The sequence below is a fragment of the Malaclemys terrapin genome, chromosome 10, assembly GCF_027887155.1.
Source record: "Malaclemys terrapin pileata isolate rMalTer1 chromosome 10, rMalTer1.hap1, whole genome shotgun sequence".
In the NCBI taxonomy this organism is placed as follows: Eukaryota; Metazoa; Chordata; order Testudines; family Emydidae; genus Malaclemys; species Malaclemys terrapin.
This window is the reverse complement of record NC_071514.1, coordinates 44,076,744-44,097,210: the sequence shown is the minus strand read 5'-3', so window position 1 is coordinate 44,097,210 and position 20,467 is coordinate 44,076,744. Positions and strand designations below refer to the sequence as shown.

Here is a 20,467-nt window from a genome sequence, read left to right as displayed (position 1 = left end):
CACTAGTTACCTCCCTCCAGTCTGAAAATTTACCATTTATTACTACCCTTTGTTCCCTGTCTTTTAACCAGTTCTCAATCCATAAAAGGATCTTCTCTCTTATTCATGACAACTTACATAAATTAAGAGCCTTTGGTGTGGGACCTTGTCAAAGGCTTTCTGAAAATGTAAGTACACTGTGCCCACTGGATCCCGCTTGTCCAAATGTTTGTTGACCCCTTCAAAGAACTCTAATAGATTAGTAAGACATGATTTCCCTTTACAGAAACCAGGTTGACTTTTGCCCAACAAGTTATGTTCTTCTATGTGTCTGACAATTTTATTTTTTACTATTGTTTCAACTAATTTGCCTGGTACTGTCATTAGACCTACCGGTCTGTAATTGCCAGGATCACCTCTAGAGCCCTTTTTAAATATTGGTGTGACATTAGCTATCTTCCAGTCATTGGGTACAGAAGCCAATTTAAAGGACAGGTTACAAACCATAGTTAATAGTTCCACAATTTCACATTTGAGTTCTTTCAGAACTCTTGGGTGAATGCCATCTGGTCCCGGTGACTTGTTACTGTTAAGTTTATCAATTAATTCCAAAACCTCCTCTAGAGATACTTGAATATGTGACAATTCCTCAGATTTGTTACCTACAAAGGATGGCTCAGGTTTGGGAATCTCCTTAACATCCTCAGCCGTGAAGACTGAAGCAAAGAATTCAGTTAGTTTCCTTGCAATGACTTTATCATCTTTAAGTGCTCCTTTTGTACCTAAGGTAACTAGCTGATTGCCCTGCTTTCTCAGTATGAATCAGGAGGCACCCTCTGTTGCACCCTCCTCGTATTTCCGCCCAGTATCCCATTTACCTCAAGGCTTAGGTCACCGTCCCCATCAGAGCAATAGTGCACCTGGGCCCTTTTCAGGACTGGGTTAGGAAATCATCTAAATAAGGTGGTGGGAGAATGCCAGAGCCCCCTGTCTCCAGCAGAGCTTACACCAGCATTAGTACTGGTGCAGCTGCCCTGTTGTTGCATCACAGGTACTAATGTTGCATCTGCACCCATCCCACTCCCCAGCATTCCCAGTCAGAGAGATCCACCCCGACCCCCCTTGTAAGGATCCCTCATTTTGCGCCTCCCACCCCTTGGGCTGGCTCCTCCGTAAGGGCATCAAGACACTTAGATTGGTACGAAGTCTAATTTCCAGGCGCAGCCAGGCCGAGCGGGACCCTACGATGGCTAACGCCGCGGGAGGGGGGAAGCCTCCTTACAGACGAGACTTGACCTGGTCTTTTCAGCCCCGCGCCCGCTGAGCGCCGAAGGCCCGTGCACAGCAGCGCCCCGGGAGTCAAGGCCTCTGCGGCCGGAGCGGGGCTAATGGGACTTCGGGGCTCTGCGGAGAGCTGGGTGCAGGGCCGCGCCTCAGGGAGCTCGCATGGGGGAGGGGCAGAGGAAAGAGGGCCTCGGCAGCAGGGTCCCAGCAAGGAAGGGGATTCCTGAGGGTCCCCGCCCCTCACCAGCTCGGCTCCAAGTCTCGGCTCCGCCATCGCTCTACTCCCAGGTCTCGCTTATCGGAAGTTGTCCGTTACCAAGGTTACCAGCTGACACGGAAGAGCTTAGAGGAGGAGCCATAGAGAGGAACAAACCGCAAGAAGGCGCCCCAGAGGAAGCCCCGCCCCCTCGCGGAGGGCGCGTCTCTCCGCCTCAGGCCGGGGAGCCCCGCCCCTACCCACACTGGCCTCTGGTGGCGGGGCCGGCGCCGGCTGGGGCCTCCACGCTGTGTCAAGTTAATCTTGGAGCCACCCCTGGGCGCTGCCCAGGCAACGGTCCCCTGCTGGGTGCTGCGCCCGATGCTCGGCCCGGCTGGCTGGGAGCCGCCACCAGCCGCCAGAGCTCGCGGGCACTAGGGGGGTCGGTGACGACAACGGGCCCAGCTCAGTGCTGCCGAGCGCTCACGAGCTCGGAGCCTGTCCTGAGAGCGCGGGAGCCAGTGGGGGATCCCCGGCTTGGCGGGGTGGGGTGAAGTGAATCCGGAGCTGGTTGGGGGAGGAATCTCCGGGAGTGGGTAGCGGAAGCGAGCTGAGGACTTTGCTCAGCTATCTCTCCCAGGGGAAATGGCTGGGTAGAGGGCACAGGGCCCTGACTGTGAGTAGGCTAGGACAGAGGGGAGGGCGGCCGTAGGAGCAGGTCTGGCAGTCGTTATCAGTTTTCACTTCCAGTTCACTGCAGCGTTGATTATTCCTGTGTAGGTTTCAGAGTAGCAGCAGTGTTAGTCTGTATCTGCAAAAAGAACAGGAGTACTTCCAAAGAAGTGGGCTGTAGCCCACGAAAGCTTATGCTCAAATAAATTTGTTAGTCTCTAAGGTGCCACAAGTACACCTGTTCTTATTCCTGTGTTGTTTGTCCCATAAAGCTTAGGTCAGTGCTTTCCTGCTGTTTGCATTCAGCAGGGTGTAAGGCAGGGGTAGGCAACCTATGGCACCATGTGCCAAAGGCGGCACGCATACTGATTTTCAGTGGTACTGACGCTGCCTGGGTCTTGGCTACCAGTCCGGGGTCCTCTGCATTTTAATTTAATTTTAAATGAAGCTTCTTAAACATTTTAAAAACCTTATTTACTTTACATACAACAATAGTTAGTTATATATTAATGGCTTATAGAAAGAGACCTTCTAAAAACATTAAAACGTATGACTGGCACACGAAACCTTAAATTAGAGTGAATAAATGAAGACTCGGCACCCCACTTCTGAAAGGTTGCTGACCCCTGGTGTAAGGGCTAAAGCCCCAGAGCACATAGGCAGCACTTCTAGCCCACTAATTTGAATGCAGGTGAGGGGGCCTAGAGCCCTCTGAGGATCTGGGTCTACTTTGTTTTGTCTGAGCTAGTGGAGGCTCCATTATTTAGAATAGCAGCAAAACGATTGGGTAGGGCAACCGAATGTAAAATACTCTAGTCAATGGGTGATCCTACGGCAGTGGTAACACCTGCGTGAACTTAAACCAAAGCTGATAACAGTAAAAGCTTGAATTATTCTACTCTCTGTGGACCCACTTCCAATAATGATACAAAAATTTCCATGAACTTCAGGGAATGCAGGATCAGCTCAGTATACTCTATGGAGCCAAATCATTGGTTAGAATTAAGGCTAGAGTAGTAATTTTCCTTGCTTCTGACTTTACACATGAGCAAGTCTGAATAAAGAACATAAAAGAACTAATTAAAACCGAATCTTTATACTTAAACTGAGTAAACTTTATTCCACATTATTCAGGGGGAGGGATCGCTCAGTGGTTTGAGCATTAGCCTGCTAACCCCAGGGTTGTAAGTTCAATCCTTGAGGGGGCCATTTAGGGAACTGGGGTAAAAATGTGTCTGGGGATTGGTCCTACTTTGAGCAGGGGGTTAGACTAGATAACCTCCTGAGGTCCCTTCCAACCCTAATATGCTATGATTCTAAACTGAACAGCATAGACAGAACTCAGACAGTCACTTCACCTGAGGCCTGATCCTTAAAAATTTAGCTTGACCTAGCTATGTTATTCCGGGTTATGAAAAATTTATAGTTATGTGGACCTAACTGCTGCTATGGAGACAGTTGACAGAAGAATTCTTTCCCCCACCTAGCTACCACATCTTGAAGAAATTGATTAACTGCATCTACACACAGAAAAAACCCTTCCCTCGATGTAGGAGGTGTCTATACTACTGTGCCGTTGTAGTAGCTGTAGCTTAGAAATGCCCAAACTCTACAATTAAACAGTAGGAAGACTAAGTTTGTATACAGTTTAAAACCGCCTGTAGGAGCCATGTGTATCCTATAGCTTGCAGGTACTAGTTAGAAGAGAACACCTACAAACCCCTGGCAGAAATGGCTGTGAAAGTCTTAACGCCTCAGCTATTCGCTGTCTTTCTATTCACAGAACTGGATAACAGCTCTGGGAAGAAAATGTAGCATTGCCATGGAAACCGCAGGCACCAGCTGTGTTAGAATCTCTTGCCAAGATCAGCTGCTGGCTCATAGGAAAATGCCTCTCTTTACCTAGCACCCACCATGCTGTTAGAATTTAAGGGAGGAAAGTTTACAAAAAATACTGAAGCAGCTGAAAGAAATGAGCTTTTAGTAAAGCTACCCTATGTTTCCTTCAAGGAGGCTAGTTACCTGGCACACCAGCAATCCCAAGGTGGCTGAAGGCACATATCTTAAACAAAGTGGAAAGAGTACCAATACCTGGTACAATCAGCCATGAGTTATAGGCAAGCTATATAGTAAGTTATTGCTTATGTATGGCTGCTTTTCACACTCACCAATAAAACCATCCAGACCCGTAAGAAACAGAAAGCACTAACAATATGCAAGTTTGGAAAGTCTATAGCATAATACAAGGAAATTTATTGTTCTGCTCTAAAAAGTGGCTATGTGAAAATGGCACCTTCCTTACCAGCCACTGATTTCATGACTTTTAAAATCCCTCTGTGACAGTGTACCCTATAAGGCTTTATGGGGAGGGGGTGCTTATAAATGTATGGATGACATAGCTGGAATATGTTTTGTGCTGCCTGTGCCATGTAACATATCTCCGTAAAGGTTCTGGTCTATTATATCTATTCATCCAATTTGTACATATATATCATTTTCTACTCGAGGTTAAGAATATGGGCTGTATGCTTGCTTGATTTCTAAGTAAGCTTTGTGAGGCATTTGGTCAGCTTCTTTAGGAAGGAATTCGCCAGGTTAAGTACCTGATCAGGAGACACTTAGGGAACAATGCATCTTGGAATGCTCCAATCCACATGAGAAGTCTTCCCGGAGACATGCAAGATGCCATGTGGACAATGGCATCGGCCTGCAAAGACTGAGTCATGCAGGGGCATGTGACTTGCCCAGGTGACTCCAAAACTCCATCCTGGAGCTGGACTTTGCATAGGAGGGAGGAGGGGGGTCTCCACCCACAAGAGAGAGTCTATTTAAACCTGTGGGAGACCCCTCCATTTTGTCTTCAGCTGGCTAAAGAAGGAGCCTCTCCACCCCCCCCCCCCCCCCAGGATACTTGAAGGAGACTGAAACAAAGGACAGTAACTACAGGGGGTGTGAGTGATTGCTGGACCCAGGCTAAAAGGAGATTAGCCTGTAAAAGGGAGCATTCTGGAACTGGTGAGGAAATTATCTGTATTCAGTTTGTTTAGGCATAGATCTGCGCATTTTGTTTTATTTTGCTTGTGACTTACTTTGTTCTGTCTGTTACTACTTTGAACCACTTAAATCCTACTGTCTGTATTTAATAAAATCACTTTCTATTTAGTAATTCACTCAGAGTATGTATTAATACCTGGGGGAGCAAACAACTGTGCATATCTCTCTATCAGTGTTATAGAGGGCGAACAATTTAGGAGTTTGCCCTGCATAAACTTTATGCAGGGCAAAACGGATTTATCTGGGTTTAGACCCCATTGGGAGTTGGGCATCTGAGTGCTAAAGACAAGCACGCTACTGCGAGCTGTTTTCAGGTAAACTTGCAGCTTTGGGACAAGTGATTCAGACCCTGGGTCTGTGTCTGGAGCCAGACGGGAGTGTCTGGCTCAGCAAGACAGGGTGCTGGAGTCCTGAGCTGGCAGGGAAAACAAAAGCAGGGGTAGTCTTTGCACATCGGGTGGCAGCTCCCAAGGGGGTTTCTGTGATCCAACCCGTCACACCCTCCTCCCACACCCTTTTTAGGTCTGTGTGGCCACCTTAGCAAGGCACTGAGCCCCCTCAACAACCCTAAAAGTGGCTGGATTCTAGTCCTGTTTATGCTTTTAGAATAGCTTACCAAGTTTCAACTACAGGCCCAAAGTTTGGCCTCAGTTACATTGCATAATGCCTCTGAAAGCAATGGGCTCAATTGGCTGCACGATATGCAGTGACCTGAACAACCTCTTGTGGCTGGTGATGTATTAGAAGATAAACCATCTTGACTCGTACATCCCCGATCTGGGATTGCTCAGCTAACAATTGGAAAATCTTTTCACTTATAAAACGAGCAAGTTCAAGCTGGTATCAGACACAAACCTAGAACCCCATAAGGGCACGCAGTCATTAAGGGCCAGATGGTCAAAAGGTATTCAGCACCTAACTCCTATTGAAATTCATTCAGGCATGTAAATACCTTTGAGAATCCAGGCCTAATTAGAAAGAGTGGCTAGTCAAACATTAAACTAGATAAGTGGCAGTATAGACAATTGAAAACATGCTAGTCATTTCTTGTCAAAGGTTCCTTCGGGCAAGACTTGGATTGAGACAAAATTGAAGGTGATTAAAACCAAAAACCCACAGTGAGTGGGGTCAAGTTGGCTAACTAGTGATACTCTAGTAGTGTTAAAAGCTAAGTGGGCCCAGCAAGCTTGTTTAAATGGCTTGTGTATTCTTATCGTATGATTTACCTTGGGAGAAAAGGGTTCACATGATCTGGCACCTAGGGCAGTGATTCCATTGTTCTCCTTTTGGAACTTACAGAAGGTGGGTCTTTTAGACAGAGAACGGTATATCACAGAAGCACAAAGGGAATTTTTGCAGTTTTCAACCAACTAGGGACATAGGATTTTTAAATTCTGAAGTGATGACATTTAACATTCAATTTTTTTCAATTTCGAACATTTTTGAAAAAAGGGCTAATTACCTCATCCCAAAGTTTTCGTTGCTCTAAGCTCTTATAAAAGAATTAATCCCATTCCCCCATCTAATTGTATGTCTTCCTTTGAACTCAGAAGTCATTACACTATTTCCCCTACCCCAAGTAAAGTAGTGACAAATGAAAATCAGTGTCAGTTCATAAGAGGGGAGGAAGATACCCAGACACTGATATTTTGTGTAAATACAAGAACTCCAGCTTTGGATGCAGAGGCTAAACAGCATTATTATTGAAATCTGCAGCCAGATGTCAAACATTAGTCATCAGGAAGGCTAATCAACTGCAAGCTTCTCCACTGCTGATAGACTACTGGAGGCTATAAAGGCCCATTTCTAGAATGACAGTGCAATTTGTCCCTGTTTGCTCCAACTGTGGGAGGTAGCCACCCAGCTCTGACTCACACATCCCTCTTTCCCCACGAGACCGGCACAACTGCTTTTATGGGCTGCCACCATCTCTGTCACTGTTAGTGCTTGGCAGTGCGTTTATAATATATGGATGTTAAGAAACTTCATTGTCCTGGACAACTCAGCCATGGGTCTGACATCAGAATCTGAGTGGACACTTTAATAAGAAAAATCCATATATATATATATATATATACATATATATATATATATATATACACACACACACTATGATGTCAAAATCACTATTTTAGATAGAATTGTGTCATTCAGTAGACAAACTATGAATAGGTCACCCTACCTACAACACCACTCAAGGTACCTTCAGGGCACCTGAGGAATTTATGACAAACACAAAAATAACTAATGAAATAACAAAATAAAAGTTTATTAGCATTAGGAATGCTCTCTCTCCCTCTGTAACCTTAACATGGAACAGTCCAGCAGTTACAATGAAATTGCCTAAGAAGAGTTATTTCCACAGCATGAGGTGCTCTCTCTATGGAAAATAGGAGGTTAAGAGTCCTGGATCAATCAACCCACCAATCTGATTGTCTCACCATCCCTAAGTGCTTAATAGGGCCCTGTCAGCTGAAAGCTCAGTTAAGATAGAGTGTGTGTGTGTTTTGTGGAGGTGGCTCTACATCACTCTTAACTTCTAATACAGCAGTTATACTAAAACTTAATTAAAAACAGTCATTGATCCAGATAGTATAGAAAACACCAGAGCAACACGGCTGTTACTCTGAAACCAGAGCAACAGTGAGTTACAGGGGATTTAGGGTTCTGAAGGCAAGCTAATAGTGTTGCTATTCTGCTTTCTGGTGGTAGGACCCAGTCATAAAGTTAGCCCAGTGTAAGTTATTGAGGCCCATTCACTATTTTGCGTATTGCTGCTGTCAAGCATCCAGTCCATACATTCTAACTGCAAATATTTGCCCTTAAAAGAAGGAAAGGGCCTGCCAGCTGATGTGAATGATCAAACAGTCTCAAACTGGGCAAGGGACTCTGCCCAGCCCGCATTACTGAAAAAGGTAATTTTCAATAAATATGGAGAATTAGAGTATTGAAAGCTGTGATAAAGGGTCAGCAAGTAAGTGAATAGTGACAGCCTATGCAGAACTTAAACACTACATGGGAGATGGTAGTTTTAAGCAGTTGTCTTAAATGAGGTCTACAGAGATCAAGATTTAAGAACACAATATATCCCTTAATCTTTAGGAGCTGAAGTTCCTATGTGTACATAGGGTTTCAATTCTCAGGTGATGGGACAGTAAGCAAATAGGCTAAAACCTGACCACAGGAAATGTAAACAGCTGAGGAACATTTCATTTCAGGGGACTCCCATCCACCCACAAAGCACAGCTAGATGTGCCCCTCAGTTGACTCCAGGTGGAGATGCTATTTTAGGAAGCATTTTGATTTACATTTTTAACCTGAAATATACATTTTGGGCCTGATGTTTTCAAAAGCCAATCAGTAAAATTTGGGTGCTAGAGAGCTGCAAGGATAGAGCAGTTTTAATGAGAAGTGAGACCAGATATCCTTTAGTGATGTCCACATTGTGGTGTGCCCAGCCTGGCAGAACAGAGCTCTTCACTGTATACACAGAGATACACCCTCGGATTAATTTCCCTCACAGCCTTCTAAAGAAAAGTGCACAGGACACAAGTTGTGAGGGTGCATGTGGTCATTCTGCTCCAGTGCAATTCTGCAAGGGGGGTTGAGATAAACAAGCCCTTTCAGCAGAAGCTGATGCACAGCAAGAGTGGAATTCCAAAGCTAACCTTCTGTAGGTGTCAGCATTTAGCAGCATCCCCTCCAGGTGCAAGAGAGCTGAAGGAAATGGCTAAGACCACCTCAGCAGAAACAGGTGTTTCATATTAGGGACCTCTGTAGACTGCCTCAGCTACCCCTCTTTATTCCTTCCCCCTTAACTTGGTAGGTTATCAGCAAGCTTTTAGGACACTGGCCTGGTGAAAAATACCACAGAAGGGATTCCTATACAGAAGTAAATTTAATAAAACCACCACCAATTGTGTACTTTAACATAGCTCTTGTTACAGAAATAATAAAAAATGGACTCAGTAGCTAAAACTCATTAGTTCTTACCCCCTTTTAATTGAAAAAAAATATCCCAATGATTTCAATTGCTACTGCACTAGATGGAGTGTTTAATACTTGCCAGGACAGTTTGCCCAATAACTGAGCCCAAAACAAACAAAGACAATTCCACCATCTTCCTTTTCAACGTCACGATTTGTAATAATGTAAGTGAAACTTAAAAACAGCAAGGAATGTTCCATTTGATAGCTAAAGGGGGAGGGAGAGGAGATCCACAGTTGAATTCTTTCAATGCTCTTTGAGAAGTGGTGTAAGAGAGAATCCTCCTTTTCCTCCAAAAGAAAAATTCCTAACACACACTTCCTATAGATTTGAACATCAGCCAGGTTCAGAGCGCATGTCCTGGGTGCATGGGAATGGCTTGATTGTGGTGACATTCTGGGTGAAAAAGAAAGCATCCTGCATCACAACATACATTCATCTCTAATGAAACGCACACCAAGTTAATCAGTTTGCGTTAGGAGCTGGAAATTTGAAGGGGTGGTTCCGTTGCCAGCAATGGACACACAAACCATGGAGGCCAGGGAATCAAAGATGCAGGAAGAGGAGAAATTCAACTTCTCAGGTAAAAACCTGCAAAAGAGTCACTACACCAGCACACATTTCCCCCACCCCAATCCCAGGGCTTAAAAAAAGCAAACAAAGAAAATGCACAGCAAATAGACATAATCTTGAAGATTTTTAAAGAATAAATATTTTTTGTAATTAAACATTATGCAAACACGTGCCACGCTTGCTCTTTGTCCATGCATATGCGCTATATACAATTTTGAAAAATACTGTGTTGTCCTCTTTTTGTTTTAAAAGTCATATACAAAGTTTTTTCCTTGCTGTGTACCCCCCTCCTCCCTTCCCCAAGAATCATCTTTACAATGAGCCAATCAACATTCATTCATGAACTTGGGTGTATGAGAGGAGGAGGGAGAGGGAGAACCCCTTACCAAAGTACATCAAAATGGCTGGTTTGGACATGAAAAGCGGTGTCAAGAAACTGGTTTAAATTTCATCTGTACTACACACAGGAAAAAAAAGAAAAGAAAAAAAAAAGGAGTCGGCTTGGAGAATGAAGCTACGTTACAAGTTAAAGTTGGAGGGTTTTTTTAGTGCGTCCGTCACACTCTTATTGGCCGCCTAGAATACTGTTGTACAATGGTTTATCTACCTTTTTTATTACAATATAATTTACTTAAATTTTCTGTTAGAAAAACAGAATCCCGGTACTACAGACCCAGCGGTGTAATAGGCGTAGTGCCTCTTTTTGTGTGTGTTTTGTTTTAATTGCATGAGCACTCTAGATGGTAAAGTTTTCAGAGTTCATTTTATGCAGGGCTAGTCTCAGTCCTCAATGTACTCCCACAGGTCCTTCTCATAGCCTTCATGCACATGCTGCAACAAAACCCTTCGTCGACTCTCGCAGTATCTGCAGCAAAGGGGGAAAGCACATTGAGATGCTGGTTAGGAATTGTATGTATGCTGTTCTAGCCACTATACACAAGTGACTGTCATGCTTTGACATGGTTTGACAAGTCCTGGGAGTCAATCAAGAGATCTGTGAGGTACACATCATAAACATGTGTAATATAGTGCTTTGATCTGCAGAGAAGGAAGTCATTTGTAAAGCTAGCTCAGCATTATCCCTATTTTACAAGCTGAAAGATGGACACATGGAGGGGTTGTGGCATACCTACAACACAGCACAGGTTAGTGGCAGAGCTGGAAACAGAAACCAAGTTCTGCTGACTCTCAGCCTCGTGCCCTAGCCACTGGGCCACGTTACGATGACAGACGAGAAAAGCCAATATAACACAAACGGACTGGGTCCAATGTTGTTCACTTCCAAAATAGTAAAGATGGAAGCAATAAAGACAAAGCAATGGCTGGTTAGCCTAGCTGGACCAAGGATCTGCCCTAGGAATCACACCACCGCATGTGCCTGAAACGTTTGCCCACTATGTCCTAAAAAGTCTCTCCAATCTGCATACACTCAAAACATGATGATTTCCCTGCTGGTGAAGCAGCAATTAACACTGATCCCAGAGCTAGGTACACTCCTACCAATATCAATGACATTGGGGCAAAGCAATGAATCAAAAGGAACCATGTTAATTTCAGGTCTAGTAGCCAACTAGAAAGATGAGAAATAAGTCTTCAGTGTCCCTTTAATGTTACTTATTGACACATTTCCGGAGATAAATGCTGTTCACTGGCTATGTCAAGTTCTGCCCCCTCTCACTTGCATGTTAGGGACAAAAAAACCTTTACTTCATTAATTGTTTCTCAGTACAGCAGGCATGACCATGCCACTGATTCCATGGCTAATCAGTGCAGCTTGACAGCACAGGTAGAATACCACTAGCAGAAAAGCAGTTAGCTGAGCCAAATCCATTCAGTTGCACAGAAATGTTGAGCTGTAATATGAGAAGCTAGAATTTAGGAACCAACTCATGAGTTAAAGACTCCCACTGGAGGTAGAGAGGCATGTGACCAGAGCAGTAAGTTCAGTTTCCAGGCATATTTGTCTGTCAGTGTCATCTGAAGGGCTCTCACAGCTGAGCCATGTCTTCTTCTCTGCAAAAGCGAAATACCTCTCACCCTAGCTAAGGCAAGATACACATTAGCAGAAGGAAAAAAAAAAGCTGTCTCTGTATGTCTATTGCAGGAATCTTCAAACAGCCAACAAGCCTCGATTACATATGTTACCATATCTAGGAACAAGAGGGAAAGCCACAGAATGGCAGCACTCAGAATTGTCTTGCCTTAATCCTCAGCATCTGATCCAGCTGATAGATTTATCTGAATGAACCTATTCTAGTTCTTCCCACTGGTATCAGCTGTTGGAATGTAAATCATAGCACAAAGTCCCATTGATTTCATGGAACACGTGATAAATGGAACATGTATAGTAATTGCTTTCCAATCTTCAGTTATTTTGCTAGCTTTTTCTAACTCCTGTTTTCCAGAAATGTCATGGGCATCACAAGCTGATAGGCCAAAAACAGCTAGAGCTGAATGAACAAGGTGGACATTCACTGGAACTCCCCAAAAGAATTCTTTAAAGCTGTGTGATTAAGGTAGTATCTGGTTAATCAAGGACCTGCACATGCTTGGAAGGCCACACAGTCTCCCCAGAAATATAAAGGTGGGTTTGGATGCTGTGTTTTCAGGCAATCCACACCATGTTTAGTCTTAATTTGTCTGTTTTGGATAGTTGATAACAGAATTAACAAATTTTAAGAGCAACTGCATCAGAGCCAAAATAACAGCCTAATGCCAGTTAAAATGAGCAAGTTACAAACTCCTCAAAACCAGAGTCTAATGGAAATGTTCCATTCTAGTAGTGCTGCCAGCAACTACAGGAGTGGGTTGTACCTCTTATCATACACTCATGAGTGTTTATATTCACAGGGGAAACTTCCTAGTCAGTAGAGCTCATTTTACTTGTGCAGTGGCTTGTTTTTCCTGCTAGACATAACAGACATTTAGTAACTCTGGCCTCTTGCCTCAGAACTGAAGCCCATAGTACTGTGACCCATCTACGTTTATAGTTTTAATTTTTCCATATTGTAGGAGCACTTCCTCAAGGACTTTCAGGAGCAGTGAGATATGTGCCCTCTAAGCCCCATCTCTCTAAGAGGCAGTGGTGAGGGAGTACATGACTCTCCCCCTTTTCTTCCATGTTTCTCTTCTCTCACTATAGCCTATTCATTAGTTAGCTTACAGTCAGGGAGGGCAAAGATGCAATGGAGTCTAGCTGCCCAACTACAAAAACATTATGGTTGACTCATCCCAAGGCAAAATTATTGGAAAACAACATTAAACCAACTCATCCCTCTCCCTTCACTACACGTGAACCTTCCTTGGTCTTTTTCAGAATCTCCTTCCTTGCAGCAACTGCATGGTCCAAAGGCAACCATACTTTACAGAGGAGCCTTATCTACACTAGGGACACTTTAAAAGTTTCCCACTACTGCTCAGCAGAAGAGGAGTTAACAGTGCTGACAGTCCTGCTGTGGGCTTCCCTCCAGCACCACATCAGTTCAAGTTGCTCCCAAGAGGGCCAGATGACCATGTTGTAAACTGTGCTGGCAGCCTGTCTCCACTAGGAATCCAGCATTGCTAATGCTGGGTGTGGGTGTGTTGGAGATCAGCCTGCTGCTGGATTTAGCTGACTGGTCAGAGATCTGATCAAGAAACAGAGCAGAAGGCCAACAATGAGTGAGACTCTCAGAAGGGATAAGGTCCGGAAGAAACTTGCAGCCTGGCTGTTACATGTGCATTCTCCACAGGCTCTTACCTACCATATCAAAAGTGACCTACAGAGGGATGATGTCAGGGTCTGTGCAATATATGACAAACTCATTTCAAAGTGTACCTGTACTTATCTTGTACTTTCTGCTTTATGTCTTGCAGCGAATCTTGGGATATATCTCGCTCCAGGTACCCAGAAAGCACCTCCGTAGCATTCTCTAAGTCTGCTTGGTTATTCTGCAAAGAGAAAGTCGGGCCAGTTTTTTTTTTTTTTTTTTAGACATTTCCTCAAATCAACTAGAAATCCTAACCTAAATGAGAAGTAGGTGGGGACAATTATGTTGGATAACACTTCGAAGTGTAAAAAGCAACAGAGGGTCCTGTGGCACCTTTAAGACTAACAGAAATATTGGAGCATAAGCTTTCGTGGGTGAATGCCCACTTCATCTGGTCTGATGAAGTGGGCATTCACCCACGAAAGCTTATGCTCCAATACTTCTGTTAGTCTTAAATGTGCCACAGGACCCTCTGTTGCTTTTTACAGATTCAGACTAACACGGCTACCCCTCTATACTTCAGAGTGTGCTCCTCTACACATCAGAGCTGAAAAGGAGAATGCATTTCACAATTCAACCAAAAATTTCCTTTATGTTTTTTTAATATAATGCTTGTTTCCCTGTTTGGTTTTTCCTGTAGGGCAAGCAGAATCCTTTCCCCTCCTATCCTTTGTACATTAATTCCGCTCAACACTAACAACATCTTTGCTGGTGCGTCCATAATCAATGACAAAGCACAGCTTAATATTGGTCTGTTACTCTACTCTCCTTCCACAGACTGTAGGCCATACAGCATTTTGCTTAGGTCCTGCATGAATAATGGTGAATGATTTTAAGTTAACAGCCATCACTGCTTCTATCTATGTAGCATACGCTCTGGAACTGTTTTAGATTTTGAGCACTATTCTACTGCTACTGCCCTGAAACCAAGGAATATTGGATAGATAAACAATGTTAAAGCCAAGATCTAGGTGACACTTTCAACAGATCAAACCTAAAACTTGCTTTTTGTAGGTCTCATAATACAGTGATTATTTTATAGCATGAGACAGCAGTTAGACAATGATTTACAGTGCCGGTTTACTTTACTTTCCCCTTTCCTCAGCAGGGAATGTTTATGTGATCCTAGATGACCTCTGATTATTACACAGTCTCACCAGCACTCAAGAATACTCAATAAACCCATATTTGTATGGCCTCTGAGTAACTCCTTTCCATGGATCAAGTCCCCCCGTGGTACCCAGTAGTGTTGCTTGCTTGAAGTAAGGAGTACAAATGTGTTTTCCCTACCTCGAAGATAATGGACTGATTATTCTTTTTGAGGTAGAAGGCAAAGACATAAGTGTACATGAGTGTGGCACGACACTGGCAGAGGACATCAACTGCTTTCTTCAGGAACTGCACCTCAATCCACGACATGTTGTGCTGCTGCATCTCCTCCATTTTCTGCTTCACCTGAGCATAGAGTTTGTGCTCAAAGCGCAGGCTCTGCATGTGGTTCATATAGCGGTTGCAGTAGAACAGGTACCTCTGCAGGGCTGCTCTGGATCGCTGTGTTAATTCCCATTAGGGAAAAGAAAATAAATAGTTACAACAAAGTAATGGCTGAAAACTAGGAGAGAACAAATAGTCTGAAGGAATCCAACTGTGACCAACAGACCAGAGAGTTTCCATTCGAAAGATGTTTTTGCACCTTTCAAAAGATCAGGCTCAGATGGGACCAGGGCACCACTGAAACACACCCAGTCATTGTGCAGCTCTGAGTAAGCAGGTCCACACCCTCTGAGGAAAACCAGGTCACACGGAGGGCGTTGGCACTTCAGGAGGAAATCCCACCCATGACATTTAGAAGAAGAATTAAACCACACTTTTAAAACACAATCCATTTACAGTACACACACACACAGGTTGTCATGCCAAGCACTGAACAAGGCAGGGTTCCTATTTGGAGAGGAGAGGAGAGCAGAGCAGAGCATGGAGGAATGTGTTAGTGCACATGCACAATAGCAGGTTTAATTCTGGCATTTACTAACTGCTGAGTGCTTGATTTTTCTTTAACAATCCAATGTAGATTTTTGTATGTAATTTTGTAGGTTTTTAAAAAGAAAAAACATTTTATTTTGCACAACTAACACCCCACCCCAATTATCAGCAAGGTTTGAACTCTGGACCTTCTGCACCTGAGCTAACAGAGTAACTTCAGTAGCTGTCAGCAGGAGTAGGTTGTTATCCTCTGTGGAACAGCCACCGAAGGACAATGAGCACCACATTGAAGGCAGTAGGTTATATATGCAAGAGCTGCCCCATTTTACAGACAGCATAGCCAAGTGCAGATATGGCAGATTCTGAGAGGCAGTATGGCTAAGCAAGTAAGACTGTGTTCCACTATGGAGGAGATAGTGGGTCTCTTCCCAGTTCTGCCAGAAGTGACCTTGTGTAATCTCAGGGGAGTATGAGGCTTTGCTCTTAATAAATTTTGTACCCTTCACAAACTTAACACCAACAACAGTCAGCAAGGAACATAACTCTAGAACCTCACTTGCTCCCAGCCAAGTGTATCTTCATTCAAGTCAGTGGTTCTCAACCTTTTCTAGATCATGACCCACCTCAGTTTCAGAAGGTGGGGGAATCAAATCATGAGAGAGCGCGCACGCGCGGTCACAACTCTTCTGGACCCAGGTTACAACAGAAGTTTTGGGCCTCCCACTCCCACCTAGTTATGGGAGAGGGAAGGAAGTCAGAGAATTCATGCCTTAAGTCAAAAATATTGAGATAGACAGGGAAGAGGCCATGTCAGCAGCAGAAGGAAGAGCAGTGGCGTATCCCCTAGCCAGAGGTTTTGTTGTATGCACATGTGAGCACAAGAAAATGTGGGGAGTGGAAACCAGGAGTGGGAATTTTGTTCAGCATTAAATATTAAACAGGCACCCACCTTGTCCCTACAGCATTAAAGACACACAAGAAAGGCAGGCTAGCCAGCCAGGGTTGGCCCTAAACAACTTCTTATCCCTTCAAAGCTCATTTTATCCAATCCCTAAATGGATTTTTGCCAGGCAGCAAAAGGCACCCCTCTGACCACAGGGCCATCCCCCAGCAGATTTCAAATCCCTGCTGCAAACCAAGCAGACATTACAGCAGGTCAAAAAAACTGCCAGAGAAGTTTTGATAATGGGAAGAGTTAGGCAACTGTATCAGAGGGGTTGTTACAACTCATCTGTATTGATCACTCGTTACAGGTCATCTGGTATTACATACCCTTTAAATGGCACTTGACAAGTAGACATACATGTCTTTGTCACAAGACCTTAGTTAGCATGCATCTCCTTACAAAGCCAGTTACCTGTAGATGAAGCACAGGACTGCGTGCATGCTGGCACCCAAAAAACAAAATCTAAGGAAGAACTTTTATTTATTTATTTATTTTTTAAAGGAGGCCCTCTGTTCCCATTGGATACCTGAAGATCTGTGCCCCCATTTCAACCTTAGCTCCTTTGGGGCCACTACTGCCTCTAAGTGGAAAATAAGATTGTCACTCAAAACCCCAACCAGACCAGAATGGTGATTAATCTCTTCTCTGCCTCAGCATCACTGCTAATTCTTGCCATTCCATGCTGTTAGACCCACAAAGTAAACCCACATCTTCTGTACAGTTGTTAAGTATCAGAGGGGTAGCCGTGTTAGTCTGGATCTGTAAAAAGCAACAGAGAGTCCTGTGGCACCTTTAAGACTAACAAATGTATTGGAGCATAAGCTTTCGAGGGTGAATGCCCACTTCGTCAGATGCATGTATGCTCCAATACATCTGTTAGTCTTAAAGGTGCCACAGGACTCTCTGTTGCTTTGTACAGTTGTTAGACGCTCGATAGATCACTGGGATGTCAAAATCATCTCCTTATGAACATTCAACAATTGTTTTCGGGAATTTAACAACAGGAAGTGATCCACTATGGGGTCATTTCATTCCGGTATATGTGTGTACAGTGCAGCACACAAGGGCCTGATCCTGACTGCAACCTCTGGGTCCAACCCACACAGGAAATTAATATCCTAATTAGAACACTGATTTACACCCTTCCAAGTTAAGTGCTGCTTATAGGTTACTACAATGTGGCTGTTAGAAATAATACCTATGACCAAGATTGACTGTACAGCCAAAAATATTTTTTTTAAATTATATTTTCAGATTAGCACCTAGAGATGAAATATTAAATAGTTTCACAATACCGATATTTACATTATATCAAGGAAAAACCTGATCTCAGAGTATGAGAAAGAGGTGCAATATATATATAGTATGGAGAAATGCATCACTGATTAATAGTACAGGCATGAATCAAATGCATCCTAGTTTTCTTTTCACTGGCAGATTAGCTGAGGTACTAATGACATGCACAGGATAAATATGATGCGAAGAAGATGGCTTATTATATACTTCAGTACATGTTACAGCCATTTGTAGTAGAGGGTGTTTCAGGAAATATGCTAGTTACCAGCTATAGGAATACTTAGCCAAAGTGGGTGAAATGAATTGCTGCAATCTGCAATACACAGGGTGCAATCCCTCCATTTGAGAGAGTCCTCCTGGTTGCATTACCCATATTCACACTACAATGTTTAACCCAGCTGCAATTCAGTGAGCCTGCTTTCAAGAACATCTCAGTGAATGCGATGTCTGCAATCAACAAACCAGCAGGCAGCAAATAGCACAGTTTAAAATGTTCTGAGGACATTGTACATTGACTTTATCCCAAAAGGAAGATTTCATTGTTGTGATCAAATTTAAATGTCTTTTGGACTTTGGCTCATCCAGTTCCTGGAGGTTCACTGTCAACCTTCACTATTTGTGTATTTTAACAAGAAGTGACAATATAAAGTATTTAAAGGTTTACAAAACCCAAAAGAAATTGTTCCTCAAAACTGGATGTTCTTTCAATCCCCACCAAGAGTTATGTACTCACCTCCTGTGCATCTCTTGCTGCCTTTGCATCATCCTCATTGTAGCGATTACAGTTGTACCTGAAAAAAAGAGTGAATTCATGGGCTGAAGTTAAAACATGTAGAATGCTGGCAATACAACTGCCCTGTCTTCCACCAGTTTAAGATTCTAAACCTACCAGGCAGATCCATGTGGCTCCCAAGGGCCAAGACACACCCAGCAGAACTCTGCTTTACAGTTCTGGTTCCGACAGACCATGTGATTGCAGCCTCCATCTTTTTCGATGGTCACATGGCATTTTGGGCATTCCTGTGAACAGAATAGACACTGCTATCAATGTTAGAAACAGGACATGTGCTCTAATCTTTCAGATCTTGTTGGAACACAACACAAATATGAACTTAATACAGTCAACTCAGTTCACAATGGAGCTGTGAAAAATTACACGCCCTCAGAAATGAAATGGGCAGGAGAAAAGTCAATATGATCTTCTTCTCTCCTGAGTCAGGCCCCAAGAGACTTTCAAATATTTGAAGAGGCATGACTATAAAAGCTTGAAGAATAACTCATCCGGTTACATGACTAGTCATTGTAAGATGACTTGCCAATATTGCCCGGGTACTCCTGGGGGAAAAGGTAATTTTATGATCCTCAGTAAAATCAACAACTGCTCTACTGCTACCAGCAGCTAATGGGGTGGCTCACAAAACAGAGAATATTTTGTAGTAAGACTAAGTGTGCTCCACACATGTTGGGAGATGTATTTTTTTTTTTAAACTTTGAAGACCAAGGCTGAGATAGGCCAAGATAGACTTCCACTAGCAAGACTTTTTGGATTGGCTGAAAATTGTGAAGTATTTAAATATCTGGCTGCCAATTATAGAAGCCAATCCGTGTTGATGTAAACAGTTATTTTAAAGTCGTCCCCAACATATAAAGAGCTATTGTACTCAAATGTTTCCTCTGTTTGGGCAGAACGTCTCAACATCCCAATTTAGGCAGCAGAGTTTGTTTTGCAGACAGTTCTTGTAATGAACACCAGAAGTGCTTTCGCAGCAACCTGCTTTCTTCACAGCAAAACTTTTGGTCTATTCCAGCACATAGACTCAATATCAGAGCTTAAAGGCCCTGGAGGCTGTCTTGGATCAGTGACAACAACTGTGATCACATTTCATCTAAAAAAGTATCTGAAAACCTCAGACACAAAGAAAAGTTCCTCCTTCTAAAGTTCAACTTCCCCGCCCCATCAACTAAACAGGCCATTAGTTCACCGAATATGCCTACAATAAAATAAAATGGAATTAAGGATTCCCACCCCATATACACTTTCCCTGTAATGCTTTCAACATTCCTGTTGTACTCTCCTCTCCCCTCACATGCCACCCCAATCAAGGCCTTGCATTACCACAATCAATTGAGATGAGCTATCATCAGCAGGAGAAAAAAAAAAAAAAAAAAACTTTTGAAGTGATAATCCAGATGACCCATAGAAGGTGTGAGGATACTTAACATGTGGAAATAGATTCAATTAGTGTAATGATCCAACCATTCCCAGTCTCTGTTTAAACTTAAGTTAATTGTATCTAATTTGCATATTAATTCAAGTTCAGCAGTCTCTCTTTGGAGTCTGTTTTTGAAGTTTTTTTTGTTGCAAAATTGCCACCTTCAAGTCTGTCACTGAGTAGTTAGAGAGGTTAAGTGTTCTCCCACTGGTTTTTGAATGTTATGATTCCTGATGTCAGATTTGTGTCCATTTATTCTTTTGTGTAGAGATTGTCCAGTTTGGCCAATGTATACGGCAGAGGGGCATTGCTGGCACAAGATGGCATATATCACGTTGGTAGATGTGCAGGTGAACGAGCCCCTGATAGCGTGGCTGATGTGATTAGGTCCTATGATGGTGTCACTTAAATAGATACGTGGACAGAGTTGGCATCGGGCTTTGTTGCAAGGATAGGTTCCTGGGTTAGTGTTTATGTTGTATGGTGTGCGGTTGCTGGTGAGTATTTGCTTCAGGTTGGGAGGCTCTCTGTAAGC

At 43.4% G+C, this 20,467-nt stretch overlaps 2 protein-coding genes across 8 annotated transcripts in view; both read right to left on the bottom strand.

Annotated features, from left to right (window-relative positions):
- BBS4 (Bardet-Biedl syndrome 4) overlaps positions 1 to 1,643 on the bottom strand; it is a 119,475-nt gene extending 117,832 nt beyond the window's left edge. For 2 of the 6 annotated variants that reach the window (XM_054041747.1, XM_054041748.1), the window contains exon 1: positions 1,508 to 1,642. In XM_054041747.1, coding sequence (XP_053897722.1) covers positions 1,508 to 1,537 — 30 coding nt within the window. In that variant the 5' untranslated portion in view covers positions 1,538 to 1,642. Of the gene's footprint in view, positions 1 to 1,507 lie in introns of all 6 variants that reach the window. The other 4 variants (XM_054041745.1, XM_054041743.1, XM_054041742.1 and 1 more) reach the window with 4 other exon arrangements.
- Positions 1,644 to 9,070: 7,427 nt separating this feature from the next.
- Positions 9,071 to 20,467, bottom strand: part of ARIH1 (ariadne RBR E3 ubiquitin protein ligase 1) — a 147,038-nt gene continuing 135,641 nt past the window's right edge. The window contains exons 10-14 of one of the 2 annotated variants that reach the window (XM_054041243.1): positions 18,609 to 18,739; positions 18,454 to 18,510; positions 14,785 to 15,058; positions 13,563 to 13,675; positions 9,071 to 10,610 (exon numbers count right to left, since the gene is read on the bottom strand). In XM_054041243.1, the coding sequence (XP_053897218.1) occupies positions 10,526 to 10,610; positions 13,563 to 13,675; positions 14,785 to 15,058; positions 18,454 to 18,510; positions 18,609 to 18,739 (660 nt within the window). In that variant the 3' untranslated portion in view covers positions 9,071 to 10,525. Of the gene's footprint in view, positions 10,611 to 13,562; positions 13,676 to 14,784; positions 15,059 to 18,452; positions 18,511 to 18,608; positions 18,740 to 20,467 lie in introns of both variants that reach the window. The other variant, XM_054041244.1, reaches the window with a different exon arrangement.